Below are 19,042 nucleotides of genomic sequence, written 5' to 3' on the forward strand. Positions count from 1 at the left end.
TCTATGCTAACAATGTGATTTATAGAGGGCTCTGGGTCATGTGGCATCAGCTTGAAACTAAGCTGGAAACTAAGGTCAGCCCCCAGGTGATTAATCATATCTATGTGACTGAACCCCAATAAAAACTCTAGACTCCAAGGCTCAGGTGAGCTTCCCTGGTTGGCAACAATCCATGTGTGTTGTCATACATTGCTACTGGAAGATCTGTCCACAACTCCATTGGGAGAGGGTGGCAGGAAGCTCCAACAAGAACGCTCCTGAATTCTGTCCTATGGGTCTCTTCCCTTGTTAATTTTAATCTGTATTCTTTCATTGTAATAAACTGTAACTGTGAATTTAACAGTTGTCAGTGAGTCTTGAGCAGCTTTCAGTGAGTTTTCAGTGAGTCCTTTTAACAAACCTGAAGCTGGTCTTGGGGACCACTCAACTCTGCATGTGGTTACAACAAAACTCCTGCCTTTGTCATCTTCTTATAATTTAGATAAAATTTCTCAGTATTTACCTCTTTAAAAATGAAATATGGAAAGAATCAATACTAAGTCTTAGTATCTAGTGTCCTAGCAAAAAAGCTGTATTTATCCACAGATACATACATTAATTGAAGGGAAAAGAAAAGCCCCATGTCATTAAGATTCATATTTCCAATATAATTTTACCTTCTATGTTTCCATATATCAAAACCTAAATGCTACTTTCATCAGTTATATATTACTTGCAACAAAAACGTAATTCAGAATTAAAAAAATTACTAATCAGATCTTGAAGTCACAATTTTGTAAAATTCTAAATTTAAACTTATATACATATTTTTATTGCAGAGATGTAACTTAGGTAATCAATAAAAGGCTTTAAAACATACAGATGTTACATTAGGATGAACTTCTGTGAGAAATAATACAAATAGTTTGAAGAGAAAAAAGGAACCATGTAAAACTTCCAGAAATTAATGAAGAGCTTCAGTATTTTTAATAGGCATAAAATCAGTATGGTTTTTAGATTCTGATGCATATATTTCAAAAATAGGGATATATATATATGTATATATATATCTAAGATAGTAGTCTTATTTTAATTTTTTTTTTTTTTTTTTTTTTTTGAGGCGGAGTCTCGCTCTGTCGCCCGGACTGGAGTGCAGTGGCCGGATCTCAGCTCACTGCAAGCTCTGCCTCCCGGGTTTATGCCATTCTCCTGCCTCAGCCTCCGGAGTAGCTGGGACTACAGGCGCCCGCCACCTCGCCCGGCTAGTTTTTTTGTATTTTTTTTTAGTAGAGACGGGGTTTCACCGTGTTAGCCAGGATGGAGTAGTCTTATTTTAAAATGTTAATAGAATATACTGGAAATTACATTCTTTGCAATTATTTAAACTTAAGATAAAAACTTTTAGATGCCAACTTAAAAAATATACAAGGAGATACATAGTTTTTCAAGAGTCTTTCAGGAGGAATGTGAGAAGAAAAAAATCAAAGACAACTCTCATGTTTTGATACATCCCACAGAATTTAGTTAGTGCAGAGCACAAAGCAGGCAGCTTTCAGTATCTGCTGGGGTGGGGTGCAGAGGCTGACTGATGAAGGAACAGAAAGAAGAAAAAAGGGAAAGTTTTTCCTGGATGTTATTCATGGACAGAAGATTCATGTGGCACATACACAACGAAACCAATACTTTGGCTTGAAATTCTGGGACTGATTCTTCATACTTTCAATCCACACTCAGTACTCCTGGTGTCTCAACCCTGTCATTCACTCCATGGTATTACTGGAGTTCATGTCTGCTCATTTTCAGTATCACCCCCAGCACGGCCTCAACAGAACTGCGCATGCCATTGAGAGCAGAGCCTGTGTTTTGTTTTATTCATTTTGAATCCTTCTATCTTCCACAGTGCTTTGTATATAGTTGGTATTGAAAACATTTTCTATTAAAATAATTTGCCTGTTGATAAGAGACTAGTACTTAGTTCCTGTTTCTCCAGATCTTGTGCTTAGAACCTAGCCACCATGCTGTGAGAAAGACCAATGAAGAGGTCCTCAAAGACCTGCGAAGAGGTCCACAAGGAAAGGCTCATGTGGAGAATAACTGAGCTTCTAGCTTCTAGCTAGCAACAACCTGCCAGATACGTGAATGAGCCACTTTCGAGTAGATCCTTTTAACACCCAGTAAATCTACTCTAGTCAATACGGTGTGAAACTGGTAAGAACTTTCCTCACTGAGAACAGCTCAACCTACAGATTCATATTTTAAGCCACTACATTCTGGGTGGTTTGTTATGCAGCAATTATAACTGGAATACACTTGAAATAACAGATATATGCTATCTATTCTTCTAAGAAGACACAGCACTTCTGCTCCAAGAAAAGAAAGCCATAAAGGTATAGTCAATATACCTAGCTTAAGTGAACACATTATTAATCCCAACTTACAAGAGAAAGTGCACTGAAGGAGGGAAGAACAGGGTGATTAGAGAGAAGAATGTTGGAATGATAAAGAAGAGTTGGGGGATGACAAAGTGATATCCCAGACTTTTAGTACAAGGGTGAATAAAGGTAAAAAGGCATACTACTTTGCAAAGAGCTAAGATACCTATTTTAGAAAAGAATCTGATTTTTGAAGCTGGAAGAAATTCTTTAGCCAAATTCCCTTATTTTGGGGGTAACTGAAAAAAGAAAAAAGGCCAGGTGCAGTGGCTCACGCCTGTAATCCCAGCACTTTGGGAGGCCAACGCGGGCGGATAATCAGGTCAGGAGTTCGAGACCAGCCTGACCAGCATGGTGAAACCTCCGTCTCTACCAAAAATACGAAAAAATTAGTTGGGCATAGTGGTGCACGCCTGTAATCCCAGCTACTCGAGAGGATGAGACAGAAGAATCACTGAACCCAGGAGGCAGAGGTTGCAGTGAGCCGAGATCAGGCCACTGCATTCCAGCCTGGGCAACAGAGCGAGACTCCGTCTTGGGGGAAAAAAAAAGAAAGAAAGAAAGAAAAAAGGAAAAAAAAGATACCCAGAGAGGTAGGTAGATCAGTCTACCTACCTGAGTCCAAGACCTGCCATTACATCACACTGCTTTACCAGCTGTGCTCTGAATTTACAGGCAAAATATGCCACCTCAGACTATGGGCATGAGAGTCTAGGGGAATGGTATTCACACTGCATAGTAAAGAATATTCCCGGATTCTTAAACAGAGGTCTAATCTGAGAGCCATGGAGATCCAAGTATTACAGACAGCAAAAGAAAAATCAAAGGATGAATGGAACAGTACCTAGGACAACTTCATTGAGGATGGCCAGAGTTAACTCTTCAAAATGTGGAGTTTCATAGAAAGTACTATTTGACAAAAGTAGACTAGAGGGTAATGAAGCAGAATGGGGGTAGTTGTAAGAGGACATCATTCTGTTACCTCCTCCTTCTCCATTAAATACTTAACTTGGTTTCAGACTAGCAAATTCCAGAAGGTTCTAACTATACTATTAGAAAGAATTAACTAGTAAAGGCCTTACCCTTCTGTTGGTCACACATTCCTCTCATGGAGAGTAAGCCCTTGCCACATCATTTATTATACTCCCATGGAGGACAAAGCACCTAAAATGCCAAGAAGTGGATGAGTGCAGAACTCTGGGATGCTTTTATCTGTATTTTGGAGATAATACTTGTTTCTATATTATAATTTTATTACTGTATTAAGATAAACGTATTCACTGACAAATGAATTTCATCCAGATCTTAGGTTCATAAATTTTTATTAATTTGTAGTCTATATGATAAATCAACTGAAACTAAAATAAAAATCCATAATTCCTCCAGAAAAATATTATGTACAGGAAAAGTGAACATGGTACAGGACGTTATGCTCTATGATCGAATTAATAAGACTATAAACGGCAGAGGACATGAAGCTTGTAAATTAGAGACCATTTTGCTACCCCGACTGCCACTGTCAAATCAATCATTTCAGTGATATAGATCTATCAAAAGTATAGTAAGAACAATGTTTCAATTATGTTCTTTAGCTGAAATTTCAGTCCATCCCGAATCTAAGTTTAATGCAGGCTTAAAACATCAGATCCAAAGTCATGTTGTTTCACACTCAAAACTAAGACTCAACATTCTAAAGCTATGAAGTAGTTAGAAAGGCCAACACCAACTAAAATTTAGTTTTATAATGAACTGGGTAGAAATGTAGCCATTTTTAAAAACCATCAAACATAGTCAAGACCACTGTTGTGTAAGGGGCATATGGTGATTCAATAAGTACACACACAAAGTACATGGTAACTTAAGAGATTATTTCTCCGATATCACAATAGGTGACGTGAGAAAGCTACTCAGAGTTAGCACCAAAAAGAGAGAGTTGAGCTCTTGACAAAACAGACCAAATCATTTAAATGAAGCAGTAACATTTATATACAAGAACTACCATCTCATTAGGTTGGAAAGTTATGATGAAATACCTAAAAAGCTTGCACTCTTATTTAAAAAATTATTTAGACTGGTGATTCTCAACTTTGGTCTGTATTGGAATCACCTGGGAAACAGAAAAAAATGCAGGTGATTGGCTCCTCCCCATTTAATTAGAATCTGCACCAGTATCCCCATTTTTAAACAAAATTCCCAGGTGATTCTGAGGCAAATCACAGCATAAAGTCTAAATATTCTTTAATTAGAGTTTATGTGGTCAACTAGTGTTTTTAATATACTAACAGGGTAACTGTTGTAATCTCTCTCCACACACCTTCACAAACCTTTTAAAATGTAGTTATTCAAGGTAATTTTAGTAAAGACAATTCACTTTTCTTGGCCAATTTTAAAAGTCTAAGCGAGCTTACTGAGGCAGAGAGAGAAAAGGCTAAGAGCTCCATGAGGCTATATTAGTACCTTCTGGAAGGTAAGGGACAGGGAACAGGAGCTGAGGAAGGAAAGAAGTAAAAAATTACCCTCCTACTAGAATTCTCATTATAGAAAAATCAAAGCGTGATTCCTTCCATTTACCTAGTTTTAAAAATTAAAGATTTCAAGAAATCTTAGTAATTCTAAAAGAATTTAATATAAAGAAGCTCACTGCTGTGTGCCTGTTCTGACAGCACAACTGTGATACAGTGAATAGTATAATGCCCAGATGCTACAGTAGCAGAGCTCATTCTTCTAACTGTGCTATGGTCAAGAAATATCCATTGTTGTATCTGTAGTTTCTAGTCAGAAAATCAGGAATTTTATTCCACTGTAACATTTATGACTGATATTCTAAGGAAAGGACTTACGTGTTGCTATTACTGCCAAAAGTATACAAACGATTTCTAAAACTGGTAACAAAAATCAAGAATTCTATCCTTCATGCTTACCCAGAAGTTAACACTTATTTTCTACAACTACCTGGAGCCTTGTATACAGATGGTAAAATAAACACCAAGAGGTGGTAAATATTTACCTGGTCCCTGTTATTGATGTTTGAATAAGGTAACTGTCCAGTCATCAATTCATACAGAACAATCCCAAATGCATAAACATCCGACTGAAAGCTGTATGGATTTTTATCTTGCATTCTGATGACTTCTGGTGCCTGTTAGAACATACAAAGAAAAACATTCTAGTTAATTCTTCACTTCAACTGACCAAAGACTGAAAAACAAGCTATTATAATTCCTAGGGTAATGCTTTTACCGTTAAAACATCTGTCTAATATGTAATCAATTCTCTTAATAGTCAAAGAAATAAAATTCAGATGAAGAAAAAAACCTCTGCTCTATAAACTCAGAAAGAGACAGTACTAGCAGAGATTTTGTTATTGCATTACTAAGGTTTTATAATTTAGTAATTATTCAGGCAATCTCTTTCTGCACAAAATACCATCACTGCCATTTGAATTCTTCCCATGATTTACCCTATTAGAATCAGTTCCCACTTCCCATTCCTGATTCAGCAAAAAAATACTAGATTTGTGGTTATAAGATGCTTAGGAGCAGCATAACTACTGTAGTAACTGTCCTAGAATTTAAGTTTTCCCATTGGTACAAACAACTTTTCTCATCTGAGGACACCTTAGAAAATAATGGTAGAATTTCAAGACTGATAAACTCAAATCCCCTTTCAAACTATGGAATCAGCATACGTTATAAACATGCCATGGATGCTTTATTAACAAAAGCAAGACAGCGGGTAGATTTAGTAAAAGATGGTATAAAGAATCTTTTGGCTGCTGCTTCTTGGGCAATGAAACAATCCTATTTGCTACAGTTTTACACATTTTAGTCATTGTATTGCACAATTAGGTTTCTTATTTACATGAAATACAATAAACAGTTGGTTAAATATGAGCTTAAAAGAGTTATTCTTTCACCTTGTGTCTTCTGTATTGTTTCATTCGGAAGGAATCGAAATGGCAGTATATTAATGAAAAGTTTATGACAATGTCAATTTGACAGCAAAAGTGGTCCTAACTCTGCAAAAATGGCTGAAAGACCTGGGACAAAATTCCTGGTTATTGGTCTGGGTAATGCAGGCATCTCACAAGGAGAGGCAATAATGGCACTCGGCAACAGCTGCAAATGACAATGACCCGTGGAGCCTTAAACCCCTCAACGTCCAGACTACACTCCAGTCCAATCACAGAACATATCAGAGTCTGGGGGTGGGACCCAAACATTAATTAGTCTTTAAAGCTCCCCAGATGATTCTAACGTCCAACCAAAGTTGAGAACCACTGATGGAAGATCTGTGGGATGTCCTGAAGAGCACGAGAGGATGGAAGTGAAGGAGAAAGTTGATCTACTTCGCTTTGTCATACATTTTGTTCACAGTTGCTTTTAGTAATACAGTACAAAATAAACCACATATAACTGTGATGTAATGAGCAAGCCAGAATACTGAGAGGCTGGTATGGCAAAGGTATAATTTTCAAAGCCTGAACCAATTTTTGTGAGAGATGAAGTAGAAATCAGATGAACTGCTTTTTTCTTTTAATTTAGTTTTATCTCACACTGTTGGTGGCAGATAGTTTGATGAAAAGTTGCATGTCACCTATTTTAAGAAATGCATGACGAATCTTCAATTTAGCGATTTAATTTGTAAAAACTCTCACAAAGGTTTCTTTCTCTCCTAAGATATAAATAAAACAAAGTTGAGAAGAACACTGTATACAATTCAGAGGACCACACAGCCTTAGTTATAACCAAATTCTTCTCTCCTATGATATGAATATTCCATATTTGTTTCTGAGGGCAGTACCAACCCAGGATGGGTTTAACAATGAAGGGTGCTGTTGGCTATTATTCTCTTGTCTTAAAACTCAGCATGGAAGAATACAGGTATCAACAAAAAATTAACTGTAAGAAAATATAAAACTTTATGTATAATAATCTACAAACTGTATTAACAAAGGTTTTTGAAAAAGTAAGGACAAAACTGGAGACCTGATTGAGCCTAACTCTCCCACAAAGTTAAAAATTAACATACTTTAGAAGCACGTGACTATTGTTTATAGTTTTAGGTTTTGCAATGTCAGCACTTAAAATCTGTTTTCCCTCATCCTTTTAGGATACAATGCCATTGTTTTCACAAGGTGTGTATGCCTTAATAAAGGTGCCTGGCATCAGATTATAGTTATTAATTTTTCTATCACTTATAATTATAAATTAAAACAGTTAAACATGTTAAATAATGAAAAAAATCTAGCTAACTCCAATCACTGAATCTTAGAAACAGAAGGGGCATTGGAAATCTACTAGTCCAACTCAACATTTCAGATCAAGAGACTTAGAGGAGGTTAGGGTACTAGAATACTCTTCTACCTTGCCACTTGCCCTAATTCTATTTATTGTCATAAGAAATCATAGCTCAATTTAACTCTAGGTTTATTTGGACAAACTTGGGAGTCCTACCTTGGACTTCCCTTTTTGGAGACTGCTACATACAGTTTGCTGCTTTGAAAGCCTTTACAACTTTTCTGTTTCCAGCAGGGTGCCCGAAAGTCTTAGTGCAGATTAAGTTATTTAAAGCTTAGAATTACACTAAGACTTTTGGGAAAGCCTGTATTCAGCTTAGAGCTGTGGTTTTCAAACCTTTTGGTCTCAGGACTCTTTTTCACTCTTAAAAATTATTGAGGACGCTAAAGCACTTTTCTTTATGTGGATTGTATCTGTGGATATTTATCATTAAAATTTAATGGAGAAATTAAACTATTAATTCATTTAACTGTTAAAATAATAACCAGCAGATGTTAACACAGATCATTCATTTTAAATGAAAAGTAACTATTATCAAAAACAAAGTTAGTAAGAATAGTAGTACAATTATCCTCCTTTTATGGTTTTGAGATGGGGTCTCACTTTGTTGAGAAGGTCAGTCAACTCCTGGGATCAAATGATCCTCCTGCCCCAGCCTCCCAAATAGCTGGAACTATGGGCTTGAGCCACCATGCCTGGCCTGTGATTCTCTTCAATGTCTGACTTAACAGAAGCCAGCTGGATTCTCATATTTGCTTTTGCACTCAATCTGTTGCGATGTGTTTTGGTTGAATGATATAAAGAAAATCTTGTCTCACAAAGGGAAGATCTTGTGGGCCCTCTAAAACGCTGTGAGGGACCCTTTTAAGAATGCTGTTTTAGGGAATGATTCATATGACTGAGCTTTCCACAGCTTGCTGCAACTGCACAGAAGTTTTAGTTCCCTTCTTTTAGAACTTCTCTTTCTTCTTTTTCACAAAGCAAAAAACAGGAAGAAAGAAAGAGCTATGCAAGACAGCACAAGGCTGTTAATCTACCTCTCTTTTTTTTTGTCTTTCCTCTTCCAGCTGCCCCATAATTATGAGACTCTTTCTAGTCTAAAGGAAGTAACTTTCCAAATTAGGCTTAAATAAGATTGTGAAACAGCTTCTCTGTTAAAAGGAGTAGTTTTCTTAGCAAAACCATAATAATGGCTGTAGATCACACCTGCCTTAAATTGCATACCTGTTTTTTTTTCAACAGGATACACAGAACATTTTGAACACAAAATACTTTAAACAATTTTGAATAAAATATAAAACACTGTTTATAAGACATATATTTTTGTTTGAGATACACTGAAACTGGTTTCAAAATACTCTTTTTAAGGGTAAAAGAAAAAAGTTAAAAAATCTATTTACATGAAAAATAAGAACATTGATTTTTGTGAATACTGGGGACTATGAAAATACTATAGTTGAAACCTTCAATGACTTTCTAGTAACTCAGCAGCATCTCAGGGCCAAAAATTTAATCAGTGGAAAAATAGCCTCAATTCTTACCATCCACAAAATGGATCCAGACAACTGTTCAAACTGATGGGACCCACTCCATCGAGATTTCACTGTAGCTAGACCAAAATCACCTATTTTTACTGTGAGGTCTTCATGAAGAAATATATCTGAGGTGTAGTAAGTAAAGGAAAACAGTAGATCTCATTTTCCTATCAGAGCAAGCATTATGAAGATTTTAGGTAAGAGATCTAATTTCTGTAATTCTGTAATATAATATTCTTTAAAACACAGTACTTCAATTTTCCTCTTAAAGTCAATAAGTATGTCTAAAACAAAGATTAGTTCTATTTAGCTTATACAACCTGCTTTTAAGATTTTGGGGGCTTGAAATGTGCTAGGATGAGGTGAGATGCTTTCCTAAGTTTACCGGAGAACCTGAAACTTTCCCATTAGATTTTAGCAATGTAGGACCAGATATTCTCTTGGCACTCCTGGGCAAGCTGTACAGGCTCTTCATTGGAATGAAGATGCTGCAGACAGTATCTTAGTCTGCACTTGGGGAAGAAGAAATACTATGTTTTTCTCACCTCGTTGTTATATAATTTAGAGCCTTCAGTGATATCTCAACTACCACTGAGCAAAGTCAGAGGTCTGAAAGGGACTAAAAGTTACAAAACTATCAGTTTTATAGTGCTGATAAAATGTAAGCAAGCAATAAAAAAATCCTACTATTGTAAAGACTTCTGACAGATTTTCTTGTAAAGTTCAGTTGTCGAGAAACCAAAAGCAGGCTGTGGTATCCTGCTCTCCTATACACGCATGCATAATTTTTTGTTAATTCTCTTTACAGTATATCGAACTTAGCATGAAAACTGTTTTTACATAATGTGAAGACAAAATGCAGAAGAAAAAGTCAGGATGTTTTCAAACTTCGCAGACAAATTTCAGGAAGGATACTATTACTCTTGAGGTCTCTGTGGATGATTGACTTGGCGTGTAAGTAACTGAAAAACAAAACATCATTTTAACCTGAGTAGGGCTAAAGGACTCTGGCCTCAAAATCTATAGAACATACTTAGGGGTGTAAAGACTTATTTAGAATCATGATACAATTGAAAATTGTACATTGTGATAAACCCTTTACAGAACATCAAAATAGACTGTAAATGAATTGAAGGTTATGGAAACATATCACTATAATGGTACAGTCGAAATCTTGTTTTCTATTAGAAGACTTTGCTTTATCTTTTACTAGTTACCAATACAAACCTTTCACTCCAGTCAAGCCTATTTACCCATGTCCCTTAAATATACCTTGATATTTAATTCCACCACTGTGTTCAATGCTCCCCTCCTACACCCAACCCTCCAAGTTAGCTTTCGTTCTATTTTCCACCTATTCATATCCATCCTTTAAAACTGAATACAAATTCTAACTCCTGAGTGAAGCTTTCCCATGACTAACCCAACTGAAAGCGATCTTTCACTGTTCAACTTATACAGTAATTATCACAATAATGGCTTGATTCACGTGTTTTTTCAATGTGCCTATGTTCACTTCTATTTGGAATGTAAACTACTAGAACTAGAACATGCAGTTTGGTAATTAAAACTATTTTTAAAGGTAGTTGTCATATACTCTTAATCTTCTTAAAACTAGTGAGGAGCAAACTTTCTCTAAAATGGCCATAGTGAGTCTGTTTTAGAGTCAATGATAACTTTAAAATTATCTATGTTACCCCTAAAAACTGCTTTAGCTACATTCATTGAAGTAAAAGGCAGCGTTGTTTTTTGTTTTTTCTTTTGGAGACAAAGTCTTGCTGTATCACCAGGCTGGAGTGTAGTGGCATGACCTTGGCTCACTGCAATCTCCACCTCCTGGGCTCAAGCAATCCTCCTGTCTCAGAAGGGCTGTGTCTTGTTTATTTCTTTGTATACCCAGTGCCTAGAACAGTGCCTGGTATGTGTGGTAAGTATTCAATACATGTCTATTGAATCAACTACAACAAGATGCATATAATGTGCTAGTCAAGGTTATTTTTCTTAATTGAATACTGGAGAGAATAGATATATGATACTTCTGGAATCTGACAATGATCATTAGAGTTTTACCTTAAAATGAGAATTTAAAATCCAAATGGTATAATCAAAATCATGCAATGAACACTGTTAAAAATGGAAGATTTGCAAATAACCACAATTATTTATGCTTTCTCATCTTCATTTAAACTTCCTCATTCTTCCCAACATCAAAATTTTAAAAGTATTTTCTAGATAAAATTTTCATTTCAAATTACTATTTATCTAAAGTAATCCCTTCTCCAATTACTATTTCATATTACAGTTTATGTTCTTCATAGCATTTGCTACAATTGAAAATTATCTTGTCATGACTTTAGGCTCAGTATTCTATATCACATTGTCACTCTTTCATTGAAAGAAAATGTGATGTCAGTTATAGGTCTCACTGCTTACAAAATTCTGCAGTGACATACAAAGTTAAAAACTGGTGGAAATAAATGGACCTCAATCAAAGCTTTAAGATGGTGAGATCTTATCTCCATTAGAAAGAAAGGGGGATAAAAGATGATGGTGTTGGTCCTGCACTCAGCTAGGTCCTGCACTCAGAGAGACCTGGGATCTAGTATACAGCAAAGGTGCTGGTCTTTGAAAGGAGGTTCTTTTTCCTGCAAGACTTAAAAACAAAAACAAATGGGCTTCAACCATATGAAAACAGAGAGGCATGCTGAAGTTAAAAGAGGGGAAGATAAAGGTGTTCTCCATGGGATGGTGTGAATCCTTTCAACAAATTTGATGCGAAGGAATATAGCAAGAATAAAGTAGATAGAAATGTAATTGGGGAGAGTGAGGAGAGAAATTTTCTGACCATGAAAGTACTGGATAATTAACAAGATACAAATGTAATTGGGGAACTAGTGATATAACCAGCAGAGAAGTTGTATAGCATAAACCTGTTATAGGCCAAGTTGCATAAAAATACAACCTGAAATAACACCACTTTATACCTGTGTAATCTTTTATAACTTACAAACTGCTTTCTTAATTTTTATCTCATTGAATAATTCTCTTTCTGTAATCCTTCTGTAACAAAAGCAGTAAAAAGAGTAGAAGTCCAGGTCTGTAGAATGAAAGGCTGGAAGGAAAAGGGAGTCTAATTCTCCAGCTAGAGAAACGGGATGAGACAACCCAATCCCTACATAAGATAATGTTTCACAGTAATCACTACCCCAGATAATTCTAAATAGGTGGACACTAAAACATAATTTCCTAAGCACCACCCAGTTCAATGGAAAATGCCCACACACACACAGAAAATAAAAATCTCACATAACCGTTTGTGGGGTAAGGAAGGGAACAAGAATATATCAGCTTTGCCATAGATGACACAGAAGTCAATCCCTTAATGAAGATAATTAGATTGGACCTCCCTCTTTCCTGGGTAAGATTTTTTTTTTTTTTTTAGACAGAGTCTCGCTCTGTCACCCTGGCTGGAGTGCAGTGGCCGGAACTCAGCTCACTGCAAGCTCTGCCTCCCGGGTTCACGCCATTCTCCTGCCTCAGCCTCCCCAGTAGCTGGGACTACAGGCGCCCGCCACCTCGCCCGGCTAGTTTTTTGTATTTTTTAGTAGAGACGGGGTTTCACCATGTTAGATAGTCTCGATCTCCTGACCTTGTGATCTGCCTGTCTCGGCCTCCCAAAGTGCTGGGATTACAGGCTTGAGCCACCACGTCCGGCTCCTTGGTAAGATGTTAAGGAGAGCATTACAGGTTTACAAAACTACTAGGAAAGAACAAATATGCTATCAGCCAAAGGAACAACACATTCTCTTGATAGGTTTCTCTTAACAGTCTCATTCCTTGAAGAAAAAGTGTCCAGCTACAGAACCATTTAATCTTAGAGCTACAAAATCATCTGGTAAAATTTCTTCTCACACTGCTTCAAGCTCTTATCCAAGATTCAGCTTTTCCACATTCTTACAGAGCATAAAGTGGTGTCCCAAATTAAAAGCAATACTTCAGATCGGATCTAACCAACACAAACTATGGTGAGATCCTCGTCTTCATCTCCCTCATGGTGGGCATACAACATTATATCAGACATTATTGTGATTGTTACGGCAGCCAAAGTCATGCTACTGAGTCCAATTAAAATATGTTCAATTACATGCTTCCTGCGAATGGGTCAAAATTTATGACAATAGAATAATAATAAAAAAAGGGCACAAAAAGAATTATATTCAATTACAATCCTAGAATAATTATTCTTGAATTGCTCCTATAAAACATTTTCCTCATCTTATACTTTAGCTGGGACTACAGGCGCTCGCCACCATGCCCAGTTAATTTTAGTATTTTTAGTAGCGATGGAGTTTCACCATGTTGGCTAGGATGGGCTTGATCTCTTGACCTCGTGATCTGCCTGCATCAGCCTCCCAAAGTGCTGGGATTACAGGCTTGAGCCACCATGTCCGGCCTTAGGATTTTTAATTTTGTAGACATGGTCTATAATTTCAGACTATAACTTTAGCTTTCACTAAAAAAATCAGTTTTTTCTTGGCTGCTTCATTTTTCTTTAATAAAACACAGGTTATTTTTATTTTCTTGTTTCAAGAGTCTTACGTGAGAACTGAAAAAGGGGAGATTTTTAAAGATCAGCATGCTAATAATTCCTCACATAAGTTACTTCTAAATATGTAATTATATTCAAGAGAGGACTGAGGATAGGAATCTCATTCTAGTTTGCTGTCTTCAGGTATGATCATTCATCCAGTATGAACCCAGTCAAATCCTGTCATTCATGTTACATCTCTTGATCTTATCCTTTAGAAAACCACGAGAGATTATCATGAAAAGGCCTACTGATAATATTGCTATGCCATTTGGCTAATTTATCAGCTTAGCTTATTTGTAAAAGCCACCAGTGCCTCTCACTTAAGTCTGCTGCTATTTTCAAGTATTTTAAACTATTGGTAAAACACAGAACTGACCTATTAGACATTTGCATGTCAGCCCTCTTTCATCTAATACTGCACAATTTTACAAAGGTTCATCAGATTTTAGGCAAGATGAGTCTCTCCTTGGGTGACCACCTGGACTGGTAGGTGTGACAGTGGTGACAGTGTCAAATTACGGTCTTCCTTATACTTTGATGCCCTCTGCTCCCTTATTACAACCCTGGAAAGTAAGATTAATGAGAATGGCATTCTGGTACTTCTCTGTAGTCAGTAATCATTTATCAATTTAAAAATAATTAAACTCTCCAATAGGTAAAGTTCATATATTTTAAAGTTGTGCTCCATAGTGGCCTAAATTCTATTTTTACCCTGATTTTTTAGTTTCCTTTTTTTTTTTTTTTGAGACAGGGTGTTGCTCTCCTGCCTAGGTAGGAGTACAGTGGCATCATCACAGCTCACTGCAGCCTCAACCTCCTGGGCTCAAGAGATCTACCCAACTCAGCACCTTGTCTAGCTGGGACTACAGGTGGGCACCACCATGCCTGGAAAATTAAAAAAACTGTTTTGTATAGATGGGTCTCACTATGTTGCCCAGGCTGGTCTTGAACTCCCGGGCTCAAGCCATCCTCCCACCTTGGCCTCCCAAAGTGATGGAATTACAGGTGTAAGCCATCAGGTATTTTTCACTTTTAAAAACTGAAATTTGCTGAGGTACAATTTACATACAAGATGCATCCATTTTACATGAACAGTTTAAAAAGTTTCAACACACACATACACTTGTGTAATGACCAGTCACAATCAACATAAAAAATATCCATCACCCCAGAAAGTTTCTTCATACATTTTTGCAATTAATAACATCCCCTCAGGCTTGGGCAACCACTGATAATGACTTCTGTCACTACAGATTAATTTTGCCTTTTCTCAAATTTCACATAAACAGAATCACCTGGCTTCTTTTGCTCAGCATAACAATTCTGAGATTCACACACTGGCTGCAGGCAGTGTTACAGGATATGGGTATATCACAACCTATCTATTTATTTATTGGACATTGTGTTGTTCCTAGTTTGTGGCAAATATGAAGAAGATGCTGTATTCATACACAAGTCTTTGTTGGTGACTGATGGTTTCATTTCTTTTGGGTAATTAGGTAGGATTAGAATTGCACAAATGGTAAATTTAACTTTAAAAGAAACTGCCAACCTGATCCCTAAAATGGCTGTATCATTTAAAATCTTTACCAGCAATGTATGAGAGTTCCAGTTGTTCTTCATCCTTGAAAATACTTTGTATTGCTGGTTCTGATTATAGATTATTGTTTTATTTATTTAAGACGGAGTTTTGCCCTTGTCGCCCAGGCTAGAGTGCAATGGCACAATCCTGGCTCACTGCAACCTCTGCCTCCCGGGTTCAAGTGATTCTCCTGCCTCAGCCTCCCAAGTAGCTGGGATTACAGGCATGTGCCACCACATCCGGCTAATTTTGTATTTTTAGTAGAGATGAGGCTTTACCATTTTGGTTAGGCTGGTCTTGAACTCCTGACCTCAAGTGATCCATCTGCCTTGGCCTCCCAAACTGCTGGGATTAAGAGGCGTGAGCCACCGCGCCCGGCCCTGATTATAGGCATTTTAAATGACTTGTCAAACCATGAAACGCCAAAGTAGAGGAGGAACCAGCTGAGGAGTAGAGAGTGAGTAGAAGGGTAATCAGGAGAATATGCTTGAAAGCAGTGTTTCTCACACTTTAATATGGACACAAATCATTTGGGGATCTTGTTAAAATGCAGTCTTTGATTCAGGTCTAGGGTGCTATCTAAAACTTAGCATTTCTAAAAGGCTTCCAGGTAGTCCAGATGCTATTCAGACCACATTCTGAGCAGCATTAAGAACCCGTTTCATGAAGAAGAGTGATCAACTGTATCAGATGTTTCTGACAGGTCAAATAAACTGTGGACTGAGAATTTTACTGCTGGATCTAGCAACATGGAGGCCATTAGTAACTATTGTATTAAGATGCTGTTTCCTGGCTAGGCAACCACGATCCACTTTAGAATGACGAGATGGGTAGACCACTTGAGGTCAGGAGTTCCACACCAGCCTGGCCAACATAGTGAAACCCTGTCTCTACTAAACATACAAAAATTAGCTACGTGTGGTGGTGTGCACCTATAATCCCAGCTACTTGGGAGACTAAGGCAGGAGAATCACTTGAACCTGGGAGGCAGAGGTTGTAGTAAGCCAAGATCACGCCATTGTACTCCAGCCTGAGCGACAGACTGAAACTCTGTCTTGAGGGGGGGGAAAAAAAAAAAGATGTTTCCTGGAGCAGCAGGGGCAAAAGCCTGGCTTAAGTGGGGTCCAAGACAAAAAGGAAGGAGAGCAATTAGAGAGTGAATACCAATAAGTCTTTTGAGAAGTTTTACTGTTGAAGGAAGAGGAGGAAGGAAGTAATAACTGAAGAGGGAAGCAGGGTTAAGGGAGGGACCCCACAAGTTTTTTTAATGAAAATAATAAACATACAGAAAAACTGAAAGAATACCCATACATCTTCCACGTAGATTCCACAACTGTCAACATTCTGTCAAATGTGCCTAAGAAAGATGTTTTATTATTATTATTTTTTTATTTTTTTGAGACAGGGTTTCACTCTGTCGCCCAAGCTGTAGTGCAGTGGTACAATCTCTGCTCACTGCAACCTCAGCCTCTCAAGTAGCTAGGACCACCGACATACACCACCACATCTGGATAATTTTTGTATTTTTTGTAGAGACAGGGTTTTGCCATGTTGCCTAGGGTGGTCTCAAACTCCTGGGCTCAAGTGATCCACCCACCTCAGTCTCCTAAAGTGCTTGGATTACGAGCGTGAGCCACCACACCTGGCCTATTTTTAAATTTTACTTTAGTTTTTTGAGACAAGGACTCACTCTGTTACCCAGGCTGGTCTCCAACTCCTGGGCTCAAGTGATCTTCCCACCTCAGGTTCCCAAAGTGCTGGGATTACAGGCGTGAACCACTGCACTCAGTGAAAGATGTTTTATTTATTTATTTTTGAGACAGAGTCTTGTTCTGTCACCCAAGCTGGAATGCAGTGGCACGATCTTGACTCTCTGCAGCCTCGTCTTCCTAGGTTCTAGAGATCCTCCTGTCTCAGCCTCCATAGTAGCTGGGACCACAGGCACAGACCACCACGTCTGGCTAATTTTTGTATTTTTTGGTAGAGATGGGTTCCACTACGTTGCCCAGGCTGATCCTGAACTCCTGAGCTCCAGCAATCCACCCGCCTCAGCTTCTCAAAGTATTGGGATTACAGGCGTGAATCACCACGCCCAGCCAAAATATGTTTTAAAATAGGAGACAATTCAGTAGGAAAGGAAAAACTGATGATGAACAAGATAGGAGATTTACTCAAAAGATGTCACTGGGTTAGGGGTAAGGGGATGGAATCTAGTGTACAAATGGAGGGACTGCCTTTTACTAGCGATAAGGCAGAAGAACCCAGTAATGAATGCAGGCAGGTGGGTAGATGTCATAATGGTTACTTCCAACTTTCTGAAAGAGATGGCAAGCAATGTTATCGCTGACTTCTTGAAGAAGAGGTTTTAGAGGCTTAAGGATATGAGGTTTTGAGGAGGTATGCCAGTGTCTAAAAGAGGACAGTGAATGAACTAGGAAACTGAAAGTATAACTGCTCTATAACATTAAGGGTCTACTTGAGGTTTTCAAAGGGACTGAATAAGTTGGGGAAGCAACATGCTTTAATGGTTAAAGGAAAACACTCTGGAGCCAAAGTACCTGGGGCAAGTTACTTGCCCCTTCCACAACCAGGTTTCTTCAGCCATAAAACAAGGATATAATAAAAGCTGCAACTTCACAGGGTTGTTGAGGAGTAAATGTATATAAAATACACAGAATGTCTGACACATAGTAAGTGCCTATCATTGCTAACTACATTAGAGTATATTTTTAAAAAAACCCACAGAACACAGTTGGTATAAAGGAAAGGGGGAGACAGTGAGTTAACAGTATGTAGCAAAGCTGGTATCAGAATATTTATTGACCAGTAGAGATATTTAAAAGTAAAAAAAGCAAACCCAGTATGATTTAAAACAACAGCAAGAAACCATTGTGCATACTATTAAAACACATCATTCTGAAAGGATACACAATACACATCAACATATTAATGGCAGTTATCTCTTGATGGTGGATTACTGGTGCTTTTCATTTATGTTAACATTTTCTGAATTTCCTATAATGATTACATATTTCCTCATAACATGTTTTATTTTGAAATATTAAAAAACTGCAATAGCAAAGGATAATGTCATTCATATTCTTACCATAATCTGACCCGTTACAACTTTTATACATTTGTCTCCTGCTACAGTTTGAATGTGGTTTGTCCCCACAAACTCATGTGGAGGCTTGGCCCCAGTGTAATGATGTTGAGAGTTGGTGGGACCTTCAAGAGGCATTTGGGTCTGGGTCATGAGGGATGCCCTCCTGAAAGCAGGAGTCACTGACTTCTTTTCTTCTTTGAGTCAGGGTCTCACTCTGTCACCCAGGCTGGAGTGCAGTGGACTCAACCATGGCTCACTGTAGCCTCAAAATCCTGGGCTCAAGTGATCCTCCTGCCTCAGCCTCCAGAGTACCTGGGGCTACAGGAGTGTGCTACCATGCCTGGCTAATTAAAAACCTTTTTTTTTTTTTGTAGAGATGAGGTCTTAATATGTTGCCCAGGCTGGTCTCAAACTCCTGGGCTCAAGCAATCCTCCCTCCTCAGCCTGCCAATATGCTAGTATTACAGGCATGAGCCACCACACCTGGCCAGGAATGACTTCTACAGTTACTGTGAGA

General features: G+C 37.8%; 1 protein-coding gene across 4 annotated transcripts in view; it reads right to left on the reverse strand.

Annotated features, from left to right (window-relative positions):
* Positions 1-19,042, reverse strand: part of BRAF (B-Raf proto-oncogene, serine/threonine kinase) — a 197,072-nt gene that overhangs the window by 19,325 nt on the left and 158,705 nt on the right. For 3 of the 4 annotated variants that reach the window (XM_023184915.2, XM_023184914.2, XM_031936078.1), the window contains 3 exons: positions 10,162-10,208; positions 9,253-9,371; positions 5,419-5,550 (listed from right to left, as the gene is read on the reverse strand). In XM_023184915.2, coding sequence (XP_023040683.1) covers positions 5,419-5,550; positions 9,253-9,371; positions 10,162-10,208 — 298 coding nt within the window. Of the gene's footprint in view, positions 1-3,493; positions 3,576-5,418; positions 5,551-9,252; positions 9,372-10,161; positions 10,209-19,042 lie in introns of all 4 variants that reach the window. The other variant, XR_002724973.1, reaches the window with a different exon arrangement.

Source organism: Piliocolobus tephrosceles, chromosome 8 (assembly GCF_002776525.5).
Source record: "Piliocolobus tephrosceles isolate RC106 chromosome 8, ASM277652v3, whole genome shotgun sequence".
NCBI classification, from domain to species: Eukaryota; Metazoa; Chordata; class Mammalia; order Primates; family Cercopithecidae; genus Piliocolobus; species Piliocolobus tephrosceles.